General features: G+C 41.0%; 1 protein-coding gene across 4 annotated transcripts in view; it reads right to left on the reverse strand.

The window, feature by feature from the left end:
• The window catches only part of gdpd5b (glycerophosphodiester phosphodiesterase domain containing 5b), a 51,321-nt gene that overhangs the window by 9,078 nt on the left and 19,683 nt on the right, over window positions 1-22,560 (reverse strand). For all 4 annotated transcript variants that reach the window (XR_013807441.1, XR_013807442.1, XM_079677372.1 and 1 more), the window contains exons 3-10: window positions 10,921-11,024; window positions 8,077-8,170; window positions 7,894-7,953; window positions 7,486-7,584; window positions 6,638-6,731; window positions 4,225-4,370; window positions 2,690-2,772; window positions 786-936 (exon numbers count right to left, since the gene is read on the reverse strand). Coding sequence is in view for 2 of the 4 variants with exons in the window: in XM_079677372.1 (XP_079533498.1) it covers window positions 786-936; window positions 2,690-2,772; window positions 4,225-4,370; window positions 6,638-6,731; window positions 7,486-7,584; window positions 7,894-7,953; window positions 8,077-8,170; window positions 10,921-11,024 (831 nt within the window). In the remaining 2 variants the exon portion in view is untranslated. The remainder of the gene's footprint in view (window positions 1-785; window positions 937-2,689; window positions 2,773-4,224; window positions 4,371-6,637; window positions 6,732-7,485; window positions 7,585-7,893; window positions 7,954-8,076; window positions 8,171-10,920; window positions 11,025-22,560) is intronic.

The following is a 22,560-nucleotide window of genomic DNA, read 5'->3' on the forward strand; positions in this document are numbered from 1 at the left end:
CCTTCACATCCCTTCTTGCTTCACTGCTCCCTGTCAAAGGATACAAGAGAAGGAGACGAGATGCTTCGTATATAGGTCTTCCATAGTGTGCTTCACTTCCTTCCTTTTTGCTCTGTCATCTTAACATTCAACATGTTAATAGAGATCAGGACAAATATACACGTGGACATCAGACTATGGCAGGTAATTGTCATGATTATGCACCTTGAAATCCAGCTCACATGCAATGTAGAGAGACTGAGAGCCAGTGTGGAAAACAATTTAGATTGAGACAAATGTTGACGTAGCAGAGGCATCACAGCCAACTTTGCACGCTAACCTGAATGATGAAATATAAACTTCAGAAGATCAAACTGTATTTCAAAACAACATGAATTTGAACCTACATTTAGAGTGCATGAATTTAAATTGAATAGAAAGCAAATACATGGCCGGAGGGTGCTGTAGGAAACACAGCAGAGTATCTCAGTTCATGAAAAGCAATGTTTCTACATCACTGGATCTTGGTCAAGTTTATTCTTATTCTCTTTCTCACAGAATGTGAAATAACATGGATTTACACAATCTGCAGCAAGTGGCTGGACAAGAATAAAGAAGCAGGTCAATTTGACATTTCTTGTAGAGTATGGTATGCAGGGAAGAATAATTCAGCAGGTTGAAACCAAACAATTATTTTGAAGCACTAGTTGACCCTCTGCAAACAGAAGCTAATGACCTTGATCTCACATCACTACACCACAGAACGCTGTCGAACAGTTCAAATGGCTTCAGCAGCCACTAACTACCTTGAGGAACCACTGTCCGGCGTTGAGCTGCCGCAGATCTGTCCAGTTGAAGGATGAGGCGTCTTGCATGTGTCTGTCGGGGAACACCTTCCCCACGTCTGTGGTCCTCCGCAGGGTGCGGTCGTGCATCAGGAAAGGCACTCCGTCCACACTGATGATCAGAGGTGGGAGCAGAGTTAGGAGATGCACTTTACGGTAAGGCAACATCTAGATATTTGTTTTGAACACGCTGACATCAAGAACAGGGCCACAAATATTTTTAGAATAATTCAACCTGAGCAAGCTTGAAAAGGACTCAAAAGGATCAGCAGAGTTAACTGTCTCTCTAGTGAAGGCTTGAAGGAATAACAGCTCTTAAAAGGATGTCATATTTATTCAGATAAGAACAGAGAAAAGACTTGGTTGGAGCGGATAAGTCTTGAAATAATGGGAATAGAGACAAGACAAAAGTGAATTGTGAGTCTTTATTTTAAAAAAGCTTCTGATCAATATTTGAATACCAAATGACTTTGGTATGACGAGAGAAAATAAAAATGCCCTCCCATTACTTAATATTTGCATATAAAATTATTTGCAGACAAAACAATGCCTTCCCTGTGTGGATACAAGTGTGTGTGGATACAAGTGTATGTGTATGTGTGTGTGTGTGTGTGTGTGTGTGTGTGTGTGCGTGTGTGTGTGTGTGTGTGTGTGTGTGTGTGTGTGATCTGCTGGAGTCTCACTGGCGCTCTGGCTGTCATCAAGTCTAATTACTCAGCACAGCCAGGAGCTCACCTGTCAGCGGCCTGCACCAATCACACAGCCAGTCACCTCTACTGTACAGTGAGCGAACACACACAACCACAAACACACACCGACACACCCACACACACACACACACACACACACACACACACACACACACACACACACACAGGTTTCTCATACAGGAATAGAGTCAGAATCAAAGATGACAAAACGTGGAGTCTAAACAAAAGCTCTCACTCACAACAGGGCAACACCCCCCCACACTTTTATATAATCAGTCATCTTCCATATGCATGAGTAGACATGTACAGGAACTATCCATGGCCATACAGAACCCCCCCTATTTTTTCTCTTCCCTCCCTCCCTCCTCTCTTCTTCCTCCAAGTGTGTCTCTCTGAACATAGTCTGTCACCTCCCATTATGTGACTTCGTGCCTCTATCTACTGCCTGCTGATAGACTGTAGCGAGTCCAATGCTCTATTATTATGAATGTTATACACACACACACAAATGTGTGACTGTTGTAGAGAAAATCCCAAGTACAGTATGTTTTTAGATTGTTATTTACGAGACTTTTATGATGAAAGAATATTTAGCCTTGCCCATTACAGTTTTATCAGGGAATCAACACATGTGTGTCCATGTAAGGAAGGTCTGATTTCAAAAGTTTTCTCTCCTTGACTTTTTTTCCTGGGTAATCTTTCTAAGTGGCTCCATTTTCTGTCACGTCTAACGAGAGAGTAACACAACTTGCTAACACAGAATATGTGTACCTTGTCTTTAAAGTACATAGAGATATTAAAACTCAGCATGACAGAAACATGAATGCTTTTAGTCATATTTAAAACACGGGGCAGTGGGACAGGTTAGCTTCGTGTGACCAAAGTTAGTACCACGACCACAAACACGTGAAAAGAAGAAATCACCTGCCAAAACATTTTTGTTATTGTTTTAAAGACACATTTTTCCAGAGCGACCCGGAGGGATTATCCCTGCCAAATCCCTTTCTTAATTCATACAACAAAAATAATTAAGATCAGACTTTTCAAACTTGATTGTTTTTGTTCTTATTTGCTTCTCTTGGCTTCCATAAACCAAACAGCGAGGCAGAATGTAGGGATACTAAATAACTCTTTATCTATTTATTTGGTGTGTACCTGATAGCCACGTCAGCCTCCAACCCGGTGACGTTCATCTGCAGAGCGCGCTGGAAAGACCACAGTGTGTTCTCTGGAGCAAGCTGGACACACACACACACACACACACACACACACACACACACACACACACACACACACACACACACACACACACACACACACACACACACACACACACACACACACACACACACACACACACACACACACACACACACACACACACACACACACACACACACACACACACACACACACACACACACACACACACACACACACACACACACACACACACACACACACACACACACACACACACACACACACACACACACACACACACACACACACACACACACACAAGTCATCTTACAATGACCTCATCAGAAACTGAAAACCCTACCACTGCTGAAGAAAATCACAGATAAAATGCTGATTATTATTATTATTATTATACATATGATCAATTAAGTTGTGTTACAACATCAAAAATAAACGTGAATGTGGTGCATCATAGATGTGAGAATAGACTCCTTCCTTTTGAATGAAATGAAATGGAACAGAGACGAGGATTGCTCTGTAACTCAAGTCAAGGCTATGACTCATATCACACCATTAGGTTAACATCACTTACTAGAAAAGCATTGTCCTTTGAGACCGTGTGAGTAAAGCTAATGATTTGGAAATACAGGAGAGGAGTAATGCCGTAATCAATACAGAGTCCTTCTGGTAAACAGATGTCAGTCATGTGACCACGTTTCTCACAGCATCGCGGAACCACTCCCAATTTTAGATTCCGCTGTAAGGATCGATCGCTTAACACAAATACCACAAACAACAGCAGGGTGTGTTTTTGGATCGCGCGAGTAACTGTCACGAATAACTAGGAATCGTCCTTCATTTGCGTTGCATAACACTGAGTGAGACGCTGTGCCAAGAACATCAATCACTCTTCAGGTCATATTTAGAAGCTATAACATGAATCCGAGCACATAAATCAAATTTAAAAATCAAAAATGTGCATTAATCAGATTTGAACATGGCCTTCTGATGCATGCTTAATTAACAGGCTGTAATAAGAGTTTAGGATGTTAGCTGTGAGAGAGATGATGTGAAGTGATGGCAGTGAATGTGATTATTAGTAATGTCTACATCGATTTTCTTTCACAGCAAGTTCCCAAGTCTTTGCAAGACACAACTGCAGAAAAAGATCCAGTAGAACATATTTCCCTCCCATACATCACACAGCTCCCACTGGGTTATGTTTGTCGACTATTTTCAGTTGCACTACACCAAGGTCATTAATAGACTAGAATAGCTCTGGGAATCGCAGAAGAAGAAAAAACAAGAGGAACAAACATCTGTAGGCAGTTTTCCTTCTGCCTTTTCCAAATCACAATCTTTGACACCACATATTAAAAAGGCAGGTAGAGCGTGTGAAAGATGTGAAAGATGTGAAAAGACTATTTGTTTATTGTTGCCTGGTTTATTACCACATTCAGATGTTTGGTAGTTGTCAGCAGACTCACCATGGGGGCTCCTTGGTGGCCAATGACATCAGGGCGTTGTTTGAGGGTGCTGGGGTCCATGATGCAGGGGGAGGAGATGTACAGCGGCACCACGTAGAGACCCAGCAGCACACTGAGATACAGCAGCACCACCACCACCAGGAACACTGAGAGAAGACAGACCAGAATACAATTGTGACTGATGTATAGGGTGTGATAACAAACGTTGAAGGTTGGGGAGTGTGCTTATTTGCAGACACGAAAGCCACCCTCATGTCTGTAAGGTATACATGAAGCTAGGACAGCAGTCAGCTAGCTTAGCATTAGGACTTCAGACAGGGGAAACAGTTAGCCTAGCGCCGTCCAGGGGAAAATAATCAGCCTAACAGCCCATCTAATGCTCACTAATGAACCGTTCACTTATCTGATGTATCTGTTCAAACAAGTAATCATTAAATCTTCTTAACAACTCTTCATTGCCCTTTTTTGGTTCCTGAGCAATGCACCTGCCATGACATAGCTGCATCTCTTAGCGATGATGGAGCGTTCATGTCATGTGGGAGCAGAAGCTCACAGGAACATAGAGACTGTACCAAGGCGCCCTGTTTAGCTGTGTCACAGTTTATAGGGGTCTGCGTGGATCTCTGTGGACATTGCACAGTGTACATAACGCACTAATAAAACATTTCCCCATATATCCCAAGAGCTTGCACTCAGCACTGCTCCTCCTGTCTTCAGCAAAACACCAATAAAGCCTGAAATAGTTTTGATGAATGTTTGCGAGAATATTAAAAGCACTGACATTCCCATATTGCACTTTAGGTGTATATTAAAATGGGACATGTTTTTGGCATGTCCCATTTTATACTAATAAAAGGCTGGCTTATCTAAAGCCAGTTGAGTAGCACTTGAAATGTTTGGCTCTATGAAACCTGATGCACTTATATGATTCTGTTTTCTTCAAGGTTGTATCTTCCCGGTCGAATGTACTTATTGTAAGTCACTTTGTATAAAAGCGTCAGCTAAATGTAATGTAATGTCAAAAAATGACCATGGCGACTGTGACAGCTCCTGCCTACCTCCTAAAGTCTTGCTTATTGTTTGTCCCTGAATGTAACAAAGATGGTGGGAGTGTCAGATGAGAGCACCTGGTTGTCGCATTATTGGAGATTAAAAGCTCCTATCCCGAGTGGCTCTCACTCTTTTCCCCCGATCTCCTTCCTGAGAGCAGCTCCGGACCTTTGTTTGGTGTTTCCTTTGCTTTTTACACCTTGCACTACATAATGCTCTCACATTCACATCTACACTACTGATATTACTCCCAAACATTCCTCATACTGGTAGTTATGTCTTTATTTGTTTGCTTTTTTATAATAAATATCACGTTATTACATTCTTTTGCACAATCACAATGTTGGCACCTTCACCTGGGTGACTAATACAGTACATACGCCAAGGTAGTCTCTTGTAGCAAACATCCTACAGTTGGATTAACTATTAAATCCACAGCACTGAACTTCACAGGAAAGGAATGTTTGACGTAAGAGGATGGTGAATTTTGAAGTTAATTATCAGTATTTTGCATGGGTACGTACAGTGTATGACAACATGGCCATCAGGGAGACATTTCTCCTGCTTTCAGCTCAACGGAAGTGAGAGATGAAGGCTGCGAGTGGGAGCACACACACTAACGCGCACACACACGCTCATGGGAATGTATTCGTTTCAAGGTGAGGGTGGGGTTGACTCTTGTTACGAACAGGAGACTCACACACGGACACACTCACTCACATCCTCTCCGGTATTTGGTAGATGCTTAAGTGTGGCCTAGACATTTCCACCTCATCATGTCTCTCCAAAAGCAGAAACTAAAATATATCCAGGACTTGTATAACATTAATATTTCCCATAGCACAAACTGTTGTCCATCGTCATAAAAAAATACATTTTATGATTTACATGAATGATTAAATCAACATTACAACAAGGCTCTCTTTGTTCAGAGGACAATAAAATTGGTACATAAATGACTTTCGATTCTATTCTCCACCAACGGCAGCGAGAGTGAGAACACTCACTACGAGATCCTAATCCCCCAAAAAGACTCGAGGAGAAACAATCCAAGGTGTACCGACTGGAAAACATCACATGAGCCCGTAGGAATGTTCGTTATCTCCGACACCCTGGGTGGAGGTCCTGGCCTCTGTCTACATAGAGTTAATCATTCACCACTCTTCCTACCATGTGTGTGTGTGTGTGTGTGTGTGTGTGTGTGTGTGTGTGTGTGTGTGTGTGTGTGTGTGTGTGTGTGTGTGTGTGTGTGTGTGTGTGTGTGTGTGTGTGTGTGTGTGTGTGTGTGTGTGTGTGTGTGTGTGGCAGACAGGGTACAGCGGGTAAGAGTCACTTGTACTCCTTGTTGCAGAAGTAAACATACTTGTTTTTTCTGAGCGGGCGACCTGTCCCGCCACGATCCACGACAGAGCTGTGACCGCAGCCAGAGCCCCTATGTGCAGGAACGGACCTGTGGCCTGGACAGAGAGGTGAGGAAGAGTAGGGAGGATGAAGGAAATAGGATACAGAGAAATGGAGACGAAGGGGAAAGACAGTCAGCGAAAGGGGAGAGAAACAAAAGGAAAAGACAGAGAGGCATTGAATTACACACATTATCTGGGGTTAACACATTGTTAACATCACTCGGAGATAATAACTATAATTTGTAGAGGCTTTCAATTTCAATGGCATCAGTTTTCAGAGGAGTAGCGCGTCCACTTCAATCACACAGTCTTGGTGGTGAAATAATCTCACGGGGACACACTAATTATAAGCTTCTCACAACTCCTCGAAAATCGTTGAGCTGTTAATTGTTACGAGGATAAATGTGGATTGACTGTTTTCTCACCAGCACCAAGGATTGTCTTGTAAGAGAACGACAAAATAATAATAATAATATATATAGATATTTACTGTTAAAACTTCACGTATTAAAAAGGTAGGATTGATTGATTTCGATACTTATTAATATCAGATTGATACCAGGCTAAAAAAAAAGGTGCAAAAGTGAAACTAGATGTTTTCAACCCTCACTTCCTCGTCCAGGTAAAAGTGGTTACAGTTCAAATATTTGATCACAAACCAATGTTCAAAGTCTAGGTTGTTAAGTAGGAATAATAAACTGCCTTGACTTTGTGTCGCACTCAGTTAAGTATTCAAACGTTCAATCATCAGTGATGTAAAAGCCGTGAAACATGACTTTGTGGTTTCGCTGTGTTTCAGTGTGCTGACCTGCAGCGAGATGGGGATGACATCCCACTCTTGCCCCCATGTTTGATTGACAGATATCACCCCGATAACGGTGGTGAGCAGAGCAGCAGTCACTCCTATCTGTAGAGACAGAGAAAGAGATACAAAAAATCAGAGGGGCTGTCATTTTGGATAAATACATGTTCACTCCCACACATACCAGATTAACCTCCACATGGCCCTCAGCCCTTTCACACCCCGAACAGTGTTTGGTCCATGCATTTGATTTGCAGATAACATTTTAGACACAGTACAAATGGTGACAGATAGAAATAGACATCACAGACAGAGATAGATGCATAATGCAAAACTCATCAACCACCTTCCACTTCCCATTTTTCACAACACACACGCCAACACAGTTGCTCCGTCTCACATTTGGCACATTACCTTATGGAGCCAGTGCAAATTTAGCTGTTGCCCAAGTGCAACGTGGCAAAGTGCTAGAACCTAAAAAGAGAAAAGCATGTCAAGTTAGAATTTTTTTTAAAGCACAAGCAATCACTACAGAGGCAATATGATGAACACGACTTGTTTAACACCCCCACAGTGAATACATGACGTAGGACTGACCATTAAGAATGCAATGTAGGTGAAGCCAGCAGCAGTGGTGGCCAGGATGGGAACAGTGCCATCACTCCACTCCCCAGAGCGGTTGTACAGGAACCTGAGGAGAAAAGAAAAAAACAAGTGAAAAATAAATCTCATAACGACGGCTCACGTGCATTTCATTATTACTAATGGTATTGAAGGGTTAAAGAATGGATGCGATTGAGCTGCAACAAACATTAAGTTTTATATTTTCTCTTTTTTTAATAAAACAATGCCTTAAAGGTCCCATGCTTTTCTGGTTATTACCCGCCCCCTTGTGTGTTATGTAGCTTTTTCTGCATGTAAACGGTCTGCAGAGTCCCTCAAAGTACACCCTGTAACGAGTAAAACTCTAACACAGAAAAGACGTACTCAGAGCACAGTAGGCTCATAGGGAGAGGGGGGGCAGGAGCTCCAACAAGCCGTTTAGGACAGAGAGTGAATACACATTAGGGTGGTCCTTAAAATTGAAAGTCGGAAAGTCTAAGCTCCAACCCCCAGAATTCATTCTATTCGTCAAGAAAACTCTCCTGGTGAATTTTTTACTCAATCTGACAACATTTACCCCTCCCTCATCGACCTTGAAGTTCAGCCTCAGTTGCAGCACCGTGGCTGCTGGTGTGGCAGCCCAGGTTGATGAGGGAGGGGTACATGTTGTCAGATTGAGAAGAAAATTCACCAGGAGAATAGAATGAATTCTGGGGGTTGGAGACTTTTCGACTTTCAATTTTAAGGACCACCCTACTGAGGCTAAACTTCAAGGTTGATGAGGGAGGGGTAAATGTTGTTGGAATTTGAATACAATTCACCAGGAGAGTTTTCTTGACTATCATAACAAAGTCCGGCAGTTGGAGTTTAAAATAAATGAATTTGAAAATGTACATGGCACTAAGGACCACCCTAATACACACACTATACAGAGATGCTGTATGAGAAACCAATGTGATTTTGGAACATTGAACAATGTAAATCTATTCTAGTAGACCTCAACAATGGAATTATGATCAGTAGAAATGGCCATGACACGGGACCTTTAAGTTAGCTTAGAGATAATACACTTTGATTCATTTCGACAATGGCAGGGTGAAAAGGTTGCTGTTTGCAGGCTTTCTGTCAGCAAGAGATAGCGGTGTAATATGAGTTGCCGGGTCTATAGCATTATCAGTTTACAATGGATCTGCAAGACCAGAAAAAAAAAAGGCACAAACAAAATAAAAGGCTTGTGAGGGAAGGGAATATAAGACTGTTGGTGTTTCAAAAAGGCCTTTAACTTTCATGCAGACCCCTATAGAGCAGCCTCAAGCTTTATCGTTGCAATAAAGATAACAAAGATACATCAAAGAGAGCCGTCTCCGTGGCAGACCGCAGACGCTACTGTCGGGCGACGGTGAGAAATCAGACCAAGGAGATAATGTGATTGTATCATTAATGGATGGGAGGAAAACTACTGACAGCTGGCTTTCTGTCTTATGTGGAGCTTAAGTATGGGAAACAAGTGCAGGCTGGTTATCTGGGTTCTAGCAATCACTGACTGTCAGCTTCTCTTTGGAGACAGAAGACATTGTTGTAAAAAATGTTTATCCGATGTCGCTTTGAGCTGGATTTCTCTAAAGGCTGACAGTATCTGTACATCCACATCTGAAGAGCAAAGACAAGTGTGTGTGAGTGTGTGTGCCCAGGTGGGCTTTGACATGACAGCCAGTGTCTTTAGCACTAATTACTTGGAAGCGTTATCAGTGATTCGAGTGGCACAGAGCCACAGCGGGGTCACTTGGCGCTGATGCTCCTAGCCCTTTGTGAATAAATTGATACTGCAGATGGAGCAGGACGCTCCCTGCTGCTAAATCACTAGAACACATAAGGGCAGGGATGTCAGCTGTGTGATTATCTGTGGAAATCCCACAACGAGCAGGAAGGAGAAAGCAGGAAATGTGAACACTTCCTATTAGAAAGGAAAAGCAAATGTCATGCACATGACGTCCAGAGATAAATATACACTGGGGAGATTTCTAATAAAAAGGAGTGAGGTTCAATTGAATAAAAGTAAGAACATGAAATAAGTACAGGGTCATTGTGAAATCACAGAGTACACTGGCTGTGAGAAGAGGTAATGGAAGGAGACAGAGGATAATAAGAGGAAAAGGTGACATTGTAGAGGTTACTGAGAGCAGGAGGAGAGGGGGAGGGGGAGCAGAGCATGTGATGGGATATTTTGGGACACAGCCATTTTAACCATTTCATACTACAGCATGTGTAAGAACATGCCGAACACAAATCACTTCAGAAATATAACACCACAAATCAAGAAATGTTTGATTTAATGCTAATCTAAAAATAATGTGTCTGTCGGATTCACAACTTGAAGGGTGCTGAATGTTTGTCCATGAATAAATGGCATGATGTTAATGTTTTGAAGGGTGTTTTGATCACTAATGTCCAGTATAGTTTCTACTTTAAGTATCTAATGTACATGTAATGCTCTTGTATAAATTCATAAAATCACTTGTGCTTTAACGAACATTGTTTGCGTGGTTTTATGCAAGACAGACACATTCCGCCTACAGGTTTGAAATAAGGCTTTGTTGTCGGCTTCAAATCTTTTCATTCACATAAATGTGGTCACAAAGTCATTTGTAGTATAGTAAATGTTGGGAAAGCCATATTATGTAATGGTGTAATCTGTGGAAAGGATGGGTGGTCTTTGGGTCAGATTAAGGCAGATTAACGTGACGATTTAGGAAATCAACAAGCCGAAAAGCAGGGATAGAATTTATTTACCGTGGAAACAATATGCCGATGGAAGTCTGGCTCTCGCTGTGTACTCACCAGTTAAACTCATTGTAGTCGTTATGTGCTTCCCACCAGAAGTAGAACCAGACCAGCAGCAGACAGAAGGTGAAGAGGAGGATGATGGACCACAGCAGCTCCCACTGCGTACACACAGGAAGAAATACAACTCATTATTTCTGTGGATACACTCGTTTAATTAAAATGAATTAAAGACACATTACTTAATGCAGAACACACAGCTATAAATGCTGCCAAAACCAAAATTAGGACTTAGTCTGCGTTTGTTTACAAATAGCTATTAGGTTTAATGATTTGTACAACTTTCCAGAAGACCTTCAGAGCGCACCAGAGCTCATTAGATGAAAACTTTATGCAAGCTAACCAAAACATGCTTTCAACCTGGCTGCCGACCCTTGGAGAGAGTATTCCCTTATACACTTTGCTCATAATGATTAAATGACTTTTAATAACTTCACAAGCAAGCCGGCTAATTACTGTCCTCATCCGCTTTGCACTTTCGTACTACGGCAGATATTAAATTGGCTTCTTCTTCAAATACAGGAAACAAACCTCTGGGTCACTCTCAGGCGGGAACATTAAGCAGGTGTGCTCGTCTCGTTCTTTTTTGCGTATTTAAGCTGCCAGGCTTTTGCTGTTACTCGAACAAGAGACCTATATGACCTTTTCCGAATGCACAGAAAATTGTTTTAGAAAAAACACCTGAAGGAACTGAGCCGCAGAACATGTTTGAGGACTTAAATGTGCTGATAACCCTCAGGTTACACACACAGTGTTGAGAGAACAGTTTCCCTCGTTGAGATATTAATAGGATTTTAATCCATCGGCTTCCAGGGAACACATGAAAGGAACAGGGTGTGAGAAAACCACGCACACTTTGACCACATTGTTAGAAAGTAGTGAGGCTCTGTGACGTGAATTCTGGGTAATCTGAAAAATATTCTGTTCTACTGGGAAGAAAAACAAGTCACAACACATCTCAAGGTTGACTGGTAATACCGTCATTATAGCGGTCTTGCATGTCCTTAGGAAAACATACTTTTGGATCAACAGTAAAGACGTATTTAAATGACATTAATATGTTGTCCGGGCTAAAAACCATTATGAGGTCCATTATTTAATTTGATGACGCATTTTGATAATTGATTAACAAGCAAAAATGCAAAAGATAACATGGTTCAAGTTCCCTTTTTTTGTTTTATTACATCACTTCAAGTTGAGCATTTTGGGGGGTTTGGACGGGTGCCTGGACAAACACGCAGTTTGAAGATGTCCCTCTGAGCTCCAAAAACCCAGACTTCGCTATTAATTAAATACAAATGAAGGAATCTGGATACAAAAAAGCAGTTGCCATAAAAATGTCCCTCTCATAAATGCGTCCATTGTATGCACTGCAGTGTGTCAACATAAAGAAACTCAGTTCAGCTACTTAGCCTTTCAACGGGAGTGAACCGTTGTTGTGTGTGCTGCGGATCAGATTATCAGCGCCTCAGTCAGCTGATGGGACACCCAGGTAAGGCGGTCTGTCTGACCTTTTTATATCTCTCATTCCCAGTGAGTTTGTGTCATGATTCAGAACTTCCATATTTAGAAACAATCACATTTCACTGCCTGCAACTAATCCAAACAGTGCAGCATTTGAAGGTCTTTAAAGCTTGTTTGTGGAGCTTTCCCGTGTGAGACTGGAAGTAGAAGTCATGATGGTTTGGTAAACTGATGACACTATTAGATTTGCTGGCATGGTTTTATGGCATAACAGAGATCAGATGTACAAACAAGGAAAACCAGCTCTAGGGAATGCCGATGTAATCCCATCTCTTATTTGGACATGGGTTTTGAATATTTTCAGACTTTGCAAGAAAGAAAAAAAAACTTATTATGCAAGAAGGTCTGCTTACATCAGATATTGGCACTAGATACGTTTGGATACACATGTTCCTCTTTGAAGGAAATGACCCTGAAGTAAAAGCAGTCTTTCTAGAAAAACACTTTTTTTAATATTATTATTTATTAAGTAAATACTATTCAACACTTCAGGTGTTTTTTATCATCAGTATCACATTGTACTGTACAGGAGAAAACAATGATTAACCATTTAATCAGAGCAAAGCAAATCAATTCCACCGACAAAAAGGTTACCATGGTTTCTGTGAGAGGGAGCTCTGTGTGTGTGTGTGTGTGTGTGTGTGTGTGTGTGTGTGTGTGTGTGTGTGGGATCAAATCAGATTATTGATGAGGGGGCAGAGAACCTCGCTCCCATGGTCTTTAAGGACTACCGGCAATCACCTCTGAGATATGACCTTTCTCCCGAGAGGACATTGTCCCACCCCACCGCTCCCCTGTGGATTATGATGATGCGACCCGATTTGCCCCATGAAGAGCTGTGGTGGTCAATAAGTTGCCTTCATGCAGTGTTAATTGGCTCTCATAATAATCTGAATCCTAGAGATTGGATGCGATGGAGAGATATATTTTAATATAAGCACACTGCTAAAGTAGCTTGGACACATCTCTGTTTCATTTACGATTTCTAATGAATACTTTCATGCACTGTAAACTATATTACAAAAACAACCATATTGTGCATTAACCAGCATACAATAGAGCAGTGGTTCTCAACTGGTGGGTCGCGACCCATAAGTGGGTCGCGGACCCGTTTCGAGTGGGTCGCGGATGTGTGAGTGAAGAAAAACATTTTTTGGGGAGAAAGTCAAACTTTTATTTTGAAGGCCCAATTTTCTAACGCTGTGCATGCAGTCGGAGTTGGACCCGGAGACCATAAACGGTTTTGAAAACTTCTGTCACGTAGTGATCATCTTCTCAATAAAATATCTTTGCTGATGTTTTTTCGAGTCTTCTGGCCAATCAGAATCAAGATTGTTGCCGGAAGTCCCCAGGGAGAATAACTTTGCGGTAGAACTCTTCTTTATACATCCATGGGTACAACTTCAGATACAAATGAACACATAATGAAATATGACCCCGGGTTTGATGATTGACAGGTCACAGAACAATGGGGGCTATCTACCCTTACCCACAATTTAAAGTAAGTCACACTCAAATCTCCTCTTTACTCTTCTCGCAGCAAGATGTCAGAACAAAGTGAAAAACAAACAATGGCATAAAATATTATTAATATGTCGGGTAGTAATAAATGTATTTATGTTCTTCTCAGAGTGTACCAGAATGCATAGTTTATGTTAGTATTTCAAAAAATCTCCTGGGGGAGAATCCCCCCAGACCCCCCTGCTGGGGTTGGGTTTTCAGCATGTGTGCCTTTTTATATAGTTCAGCTTTGATTCCATCGTCTCATTAAACCTTTTTTAAAAGCATACTTAAGTTCTGTGAAGGGATATATATATATATATATAGCGCCATATAGATAGACTGTATAGTTCTATCTATATGGCGCTGTAAGGGATATATGCAATGTACTTCATTTTTATTAATATTGTATGCTGAAAAGCGTATATATATATATTACAGCAGTTTTTTTTGTTGAATAGATTTGAGTGCTTGAAAATGTTGTGTCGCGATTTATTGACCAAGTAAAAAGTGGGTCCCGAGGCCTGACCAGTTGAGAACCACTGCAATAGAGTGTATTAGCTATATGATCCCATGTGTCACGCTAGATGATAAAACCAAAAACGTTATATCAAAAGTGCGACAATATTTAAGGGTTGATTATTGGTGCTTTCAAATTATTACCTTAATGCCTTTTTTTGATAAATATTCATAAGTGATGTGAGTAGTATTAGTAATAAGTGGTTTAAGACAAAACGGAAGTTGCGAAAATTACATCACCTGTAATCCAGCCTTGAAACTTAGAATAAGACAATGCCATATTAAATTATTACGGTATCCAAAAATATCACAATATCAATATGACATTGATATATTGCCCAGCCATACATATCCTATTATTTGCAGGATAAAAAGCACACTTTGTCAATTTCTGCTCAAAAACTGCCGTGATAGTGACAAATCTGTATTGACTAAATTACCTGATTTCTCATTTTTGATTTAGGATCGGATGTTTTCTTCCTGCTCGACAGCTTACTCAGCAGCAGAGATCGACTCTGTGACATCACATTACCATTCTGCATGGCTGGCATTTTGTCCAGGCACACCAGCCCATGGCACCGGCAGCAGCAGAACACATCCGTGAGAAAACCTCAATCTCTGTCTCAGTGTTTAAAGAGCGGTGTATGCCAGCAGTCATTGACGCTTTGTTCTAAGAGTTATTCTGACTGGTGCCATGCTGTTTGCCCCTTGGAGACATCTTAGAGGACACGGAGGACAGGTTCTCCCTTGGAAGACTCAAAGATATTGGATTAGCTTTGATTCAATCAAATGATGTGGTAAGCTAATTAAAACGTTATTAAAAACATATTTGGAATTACTTTTCAAAACCACAAAGGACACTCTCTCCAGCTAGTCTGGGGAACTTCATTCAGACAGCTGCAGTGTTTAAGATTCCATTTATTTCTTATCATTTCTGAACAAATGTGCCTTTCAAATTGTAATAATGGATGGATGTTATAGATAATGAACATTTGAAAAATAGGCGCTGCTAAAAATAGAAGGGACATTCATTGCAGCATGTTAACTTCTTATTTTAAAAACCTATAAAAGCATACACTCCAAAAAAAAACACTTGCACTTAGAGCCATACATCTTTTTAAAAGTTAAAAAATATATCTGATAAGGGGATTTCTGGCACTCATGAGGCTTTGGGATTCCCCAAAAGTGTTTACACTGACAAATACATTGAGTCTCTGAGGAAAACACTAAGAATAGTGTGACACTGATTCATCTTCGCTGACTCACCAATGCGTCAGAGAACTCAGTGACTTAACATCTGGGAAAAGCAGGTGGGAGGAGAGGGAGAGAGATATGTAAAGAGAGAGAAAGAGAGATGTAAAGAGAGAGAGAGAGAGAGAGAGAGAGAGAGAGAGAGAGATAGAAGGCCACATAAGTCTTTGTTTAGAAATATTCAAAGATTTAAAAGGCCCCATGTCATGGCCATTTCTACTGATCATAATTCCTTGTTGAGGTCTACTAGAATAGATTTACATTGTTCAATTTTCCAAACTCACATTGGTTTCTTATACAGCATCTCTGTATAGTATGTGTATTCACTCTGTCCTAAACGCCTTGTTGGAGCTCCTGCCCCCCTCCCTGTGAGCCCACTGTGCACTGCTCTGATTGGTCAGCTCGCCCACTCTGTTCTGATGAATCCACCACCGTTACAGCGGAACATCAGTGTTTATGTGTTACAATGGCGTTTGTTAGCAACCAGGAAATGACACCAGTAATGACAAACAGATGAGAATGCTGCGTGGGGTCTGGGTGCCGTGTTGGCGGGACGTTGCGGGGCTCGCTGCTCCGCCCTTTGAGGCTCGAGGAGCGGACAGTGTGAGCCTGATTACTGGTGTCGTTTCCTGGTTGCTGCGTGGGGTCTGTGAGACAGCGAGCTCCGAGCACACACACACTCAGCCAGGCTGAGATCCGCGGCTGAGAAAAGATAAGGCTGAGTGTATGTGTGTGTGTGTGTCTGTGTGTGTGTGTGTGTGTGTGTGTGTGTAGCCGTTACGTCACTATAACCAGGAAGAAAAAAAAAAAGTAAAAAGAGAAATGTCCAACGAGGCGTTCTGGGGCAGCACAGACACGTCTTTTCTGTGTTAGAGTTCTACTCCCTACAGGGTGTACTTTGAGGGTTTGTGACTCTGCAGACCGTTTACATGCAGAAAAAGCTACATAACACACAAGGGGAGGGGTAATAACCGGAAAAGCAAGACATGGGACCTTTAAATGACTGCAACAAAGAATTTTGAGCAAATAAAATTGAGCTGATATCATTTTACCTTTCTGCTTGCAGTTTGTATTTATCTTGACTTAAAGCGGCTCACAGCGGGTCGAGTGTAGTGGCTTTCGATCAAAGCAGCTAATGATGAACTTAATAAATAGGCTTACTGGATTATTCAAATCTGTTTACAGCCGTAATCCTTTGAAGTTCAAAATGTCACATAACTCTTTGAGACCTTTTTAATTGTTCTTGTTGAGCAGACACCCTCGATCCAATATTTCTTCACAGTACGTGATCACAGCATCAAATAGTGATTATTGCTCCCCTTGTTTGTCAGTGTTACACTCCCCCGGCATCAGGTCTATTAGCATTGAATATTGAATTTAGCAAAGAAAACTTCATTGTGTCAAACCACAGTAATTTGTGGTGAATATCTCATTGTGTGTGTGATGAATGTCTTTTTGAGAGTCACGCGGTTAGAGTTAATCACATGTATTTAATAGTGTAATTATAGAAGATTGGTGTAAGGAAATATGCAATAAACTGACTTCTAAATACTCTGACGCTTTAATTGTGGCCCTTTGGGACAAATCCCGATCAGATTATAACCAGGAAAATGAGGCGTGCAACATTAATAATGGTTGCCTGATGTGCATTTGCCCTACATTCCCTATAAGGGCAACCACTAATGATGATGCCAACGTGACTGAAGGATCTACGAGCTCTTATCCGTCCAGGAATGCTTCAACATGTCAAACAAGTCGGATCCAGGCTGCAGTGTCGTATCCATAGGAGGGTTATTATTCATGCCCTACAGAACAGGTTATTCATGCATGGATGAAGTGCATGCTAACTAAAAACATATAATTATATATGGTTATTTTAACAAAGCGAATGACAAGATTCTATACCGTGCTTTGATTTACAATATATTTTCAAGTCAACCCCCAGGCCAAAAATAGAGATGGATGCACTTTGACGTGTGACTGCTTGTGTAGATTCAACATGTCAAACTGCAGCTAGAGTAGCTTTCTGTGCTCCACTCTGACCTGTTAACAGCAGCACACTGTGAACCAACACAGCCCCACAGCCTATACATCACACAGGGAAGCATTGGGATTACCAGTATATTAATAACCGCACACATTTTAGCAGAGCATTCTTTCGTAGAGCTAAGTATGCGCTGACGGGGCAAAAAAGAATAAAGCATGTTTGTGCTTGTTACTTAATGTGAGCTGAGAAACTGTACTAGTGTATCATCATAGGAATCACAGTGACTGGGACTGCACAATTAATTGAAATTCTATGAAATCGCATTGTGGACTACTAAAATATTAAATTTGCAGGAAGCACAATATTAGTTGAAGGCTAAATATGTGTTTTGTGAAGCTGAATAGATATTCCGGCCTATAGACTTAACAAAATACATTAGTTAGGAACAGATACTGTTTCATGTTAATACATTTGTCAATGATAGTTATGATGCAAGATCATCAATCCCTTTAATATCCCAATTCATATCGCAGTGGTTATATCAGTACGAGAACAAAAAACCATAACATTCGCGTTCACACCAAGTACTTTTCCCGCAAAGGTTCCTGAGAACTCTTTAGTTCTCATGAACTAAGTACAGATCGCGTTCACACCGGAAATTAGTTCCTGGGGGTGGATTAGGCAAATGAAGCCGCTGATGTCACTTCTTCTTCTTCTGCTTTGGATTTACTGGCAGGCCGCAAACAACTTCACGGCGTATACTGCCGCCCAAAATCCCCGGCCGGAAGTCCCCGGAGTTTGGGACTGGCTTCAGTAGAAGCTGAGTAAACGGCCAGAACGCCGACACCTCCTCATCTCCACCGCTCCAATGTTTTATTTTGAGTTGTCATAACTTAGTCTCTCCGCGTTTCTGCGCTGGGCTAATGCTAATGCTAATAATACAATGCGAGGATAATAAAATGGCGGCTTCACAAACATTTTTGGGAGTTTGACGGGGCGTGGTTTGCATCCCGCCCAGCCAATCAGACACAGGAACCTTTTTCTCCCACGAAAGTCCCTGCTCTCTAGCAGGTACGGAAAAGGGGGTAAAAAAGGTTCTCTAGAACTAATTTAGTTCCTGGGACTTTTTGGTTTGAACGCAACTAAATCGTAGTTCTCAGGAACCTTTGTGGGAAAAGTACTTGGTGTGAACGCGCCTATATACGCACTTAAAGTGTTCTACACCGATATCACAAGAAAACTTTATGAACACTTTTACATTATTACACTGGGGATTGCAAGCTCAATCTATGTGGGTGACAGTATGTATGTGTCATAAAACAAGGCGAATAGTAACTGCTGCATTGGCACGTTACTAAGCTATCCTGACATGTTCTGCAGAAGCAAGGAGATCATGCAAAATGCATTACACATTTAGCATATGATATAAACTATGTTTTAATAGCCAATATAAGGATTTTCATATGTAGATATCACAAAATGAAATGATGCATTCAATTAGGTCTGACGGCTTGGTTCAGTATGCTTTCAGCTAACATGCCAACACTGGAGAGAAGATATTCAGTGGGATGCTCCTGAATATATTTGCTGTCAGATAGAAAGAGACAAACAGACACAAACATGGCATGTGTGCGTGAATACATTTGTAACGCATGAACAGTAGGAGAGATTCTGAATCACTAAAGCAGAGCTTCTCTCTCCGTGAGGCTCAGGCACAGCCTCTATCTCCAACGGATTTAACACCTCAGTCCTCCGTCACATTCCTGAGCATATCCAGATAAGTCCCAGGCATTTCACAAAGGGCCAGAACTGCTTTTTAATGCAGCCATGCCACCACAGTGATGCAATTATACGACCGAAGTCCTGTCACTGATACTGACTGAAACTCCACTTCTCTATTTATTTTAGGGTGGTGGAATATAGAAACTGTTGATGTATTTTACAGAGATGTTTAATATCTCTAGTGTTAGAATTTATACACCTTTTATAAAAACCTTTTTCAAATGATCTCTAAATCTGATCATTGTTTTCCCCACATGAAAGATCAACACTCGAAAATGGACTCAAGATGAGACCACTTTGATCACAGGCAGTGCCAGCCGGTCAGAAGGTCCTCACACTTCATGACGTTCAAATATCATTCTTTACATTTCTTTTTTCAAAGTATATGTGTTTAGCAATGACTGAAAATGTGGGATTACTTCTTTAAAAAGGAAGACCCCACACAAGAAAATGTAGCAGGTGCCACTTTCTGTATCCATGCCAGGGCTTAACAGCCACACACCAGGAAGTAGCTTGGGAATGTTATAATTACAACAGATAAAGTAAATATGTCGTTCAGCGACCACATAACTTATCAGAGCTCTCAGTCATTAACAGCGGGAAACTATAGATTCAAAATAGTTTCTTTCAGTCTCTTAGCGACAGCTGCTTTTATTCTTACGCCGTGTGTACTCTGCAGAGCAGCCTAGCTCACACACAATGATAAAGTGATTGCCCTTAAACTAAAGGAAAGTGTTAAATGACTACTTGTCTTAAAGATTGAAATCCTGCCTTGACATGTTCCGTCAATAACAGTAACGCTACGATAAATCCCTTACCTTTCAAAGCCTTGGTTTCACTATCTGGAACATGCATGTGCATTCACATTCACTAACTTCTTGAGTCAAAATCAATATGAGTTGCTGCCATTTCCTCCATTAAAACACATCTCAAACCATCCATCCCCTCAGCCTCCTCTTTGAGTCGCATCACAACTGATTATTGAAGATCATGACCTTTCAGTCTGGCAGCTGGAAGTAGGACTGGACAAGAATGTGAAGAAGCAAAATAAATGAGTACTCATTTAGAAGGTCCTGTCCAAACACTGATATTACACATCAAATTACATCTCAGAGGATGCAAGAGAAGATGAAAACATGTTAGGATTAAGAACTACACTAATGTCTCTGCTCATTTGACCCTCTTTCTTTTCACAATGTAACTGTTGCTATCCAAAGCAACACTGTAACATGGGGGAGTCATCGTCACTAACTGCTTGTTCTCTTTAACTCTCTAGTAGTAATATGACCAATATGTCAGAGACCGGGCTTACGAAGACCAAAGGATCACTGACAAATGAAGGCAGAGGAGCTTTGCTTCTATTTTTAAGGCCTTTGTGTGACTGAATGGTATAGACTGGCTAAATGGAAATACTTTCAATTATTACTGAGAGGCCAGATCGGTTTGCACTGCATGACGTCCACCGTCTTTCTACAAAGCACCTTGAATGAAGACGAAAGAACGTCCACTAAGACATCCAGCAGTTAACCTGAATGGCTAATTACAGTGAACACAGATGAAAAACGGGGGGGATTATTGAACGAGACGCTGGTGGATTATGAACGAGTCTACAATCGTTTCAACTTGAGACTCTCAGTTCTCACGCTTCTGTGATTCGCTCAGGTCCGATTACATGTAGCTGATACTTGTCCTTGATTGGCCACAGTTTGTTTACTGGGATCATTAAAGATGCAGTCACCTGCACCTATCCTGGGACACATGGAAAAGACAATGGCAAAGACAGCTCTCTACTCTAAAGTCATACAAATAAATAGCGGCATCTGACATCACTAAGACATGGCTGCAGGCTTAGTAGTTATCTATATTTAGAATAGTGGTAGAACAAATACATTCCAATAGATATAATGACTTTATTGTTATTGCACCACATATATTACAGTACCTAATAAACAAGCAACCCAATACATTAAAATGACAATCATTTAAAAAAAGACAGATAGTGAGATTTAGCATTTCTGAATTTGAATCTTATAATTAAAAAGGACATTATTACAGGAAGAAATATATATATATATATATATATTTGATTTGTCGTAGTCCCTGGTGCAATGACAATTAAGGAATGATTATTCTTCTAATTGTAGTGGAGTTGCACTACAATTCAATCAAGAAGACTGTATGTATCGATTGGCTCAATCACTAATTATGCAGGACAATTTAAAAGAACGTTAAGGGGAATATATCCACATCCTGATTTGACTAAACAGCCCGCAGAGTGAATGACTGTGTGCTTCTTACAGCGGGGGTCAAGACAAGTGCGTTCCACCACCACACGGTCAAAACAAAGGATGAGCCCGCTGAACAAAGAATGCTGACTCGGCACTATCCTATCATTTGGACTGAAAGAACAACCACTCTCAACAGGAAACAGAGCTACGCGGTGTCCAGTTTCCTGCAAACAGGACAGGGAAAACATGTATATCTCTTTATTATGTCCTGCAATGCTCTCTATATGATGTGAGAGCTATTCACATATAACCACCCGTGTTATTTGAGTCCGTTTGTTTATACACCCAATGTAGGTTAAATGCACACCACATGTTTTCTTTGGCATCCGTGTGCTGACTGCCACAAGTTGATTGTGTGTGTCCTAGGCTACTGCTTGTCTACAGTAAGGAGGTATGTGGGCATAAATAAATGATCCAATCTAGTGCCTGCGTCCATGAGTGTGCACACATGGGTAGATGTGCTGTGTTTGAGTTTGTTGCAGCAACATAAACTGTGTGTCCTTCCTAAATACGGAATGGAAGAGATAAAAGGGAAAGGTCAGGACAAATTCCTTATCTTGTGTAGGCTGTAATACTTATCCTGAGATGTGCCAAATACTAGAAATAACACTGTTAGGGAGGTAATTGCGACTATTCTAGATGCACACTTTAAGATTTTATAAAGAAAATGTATAGACAAATGTTGATTAAGAATATATTGACATGATTGGGAATGTGACCATAAATAGGCATACATGTTAACTGTCTAAAACTGTTTGAATGCCAAAAGAAACTCATCTCATAATA

This window comes from Notothenia rossii (assembly GCF_949606895.1).
Source record: "Notothenia rossii genome assembly, chromosome: 4".
NCBI lineage: Eukaryota > Metazoa > Chordata > Actinopteri > Perciformes > Nototheniidae > Notothenia > Notothenia rossii.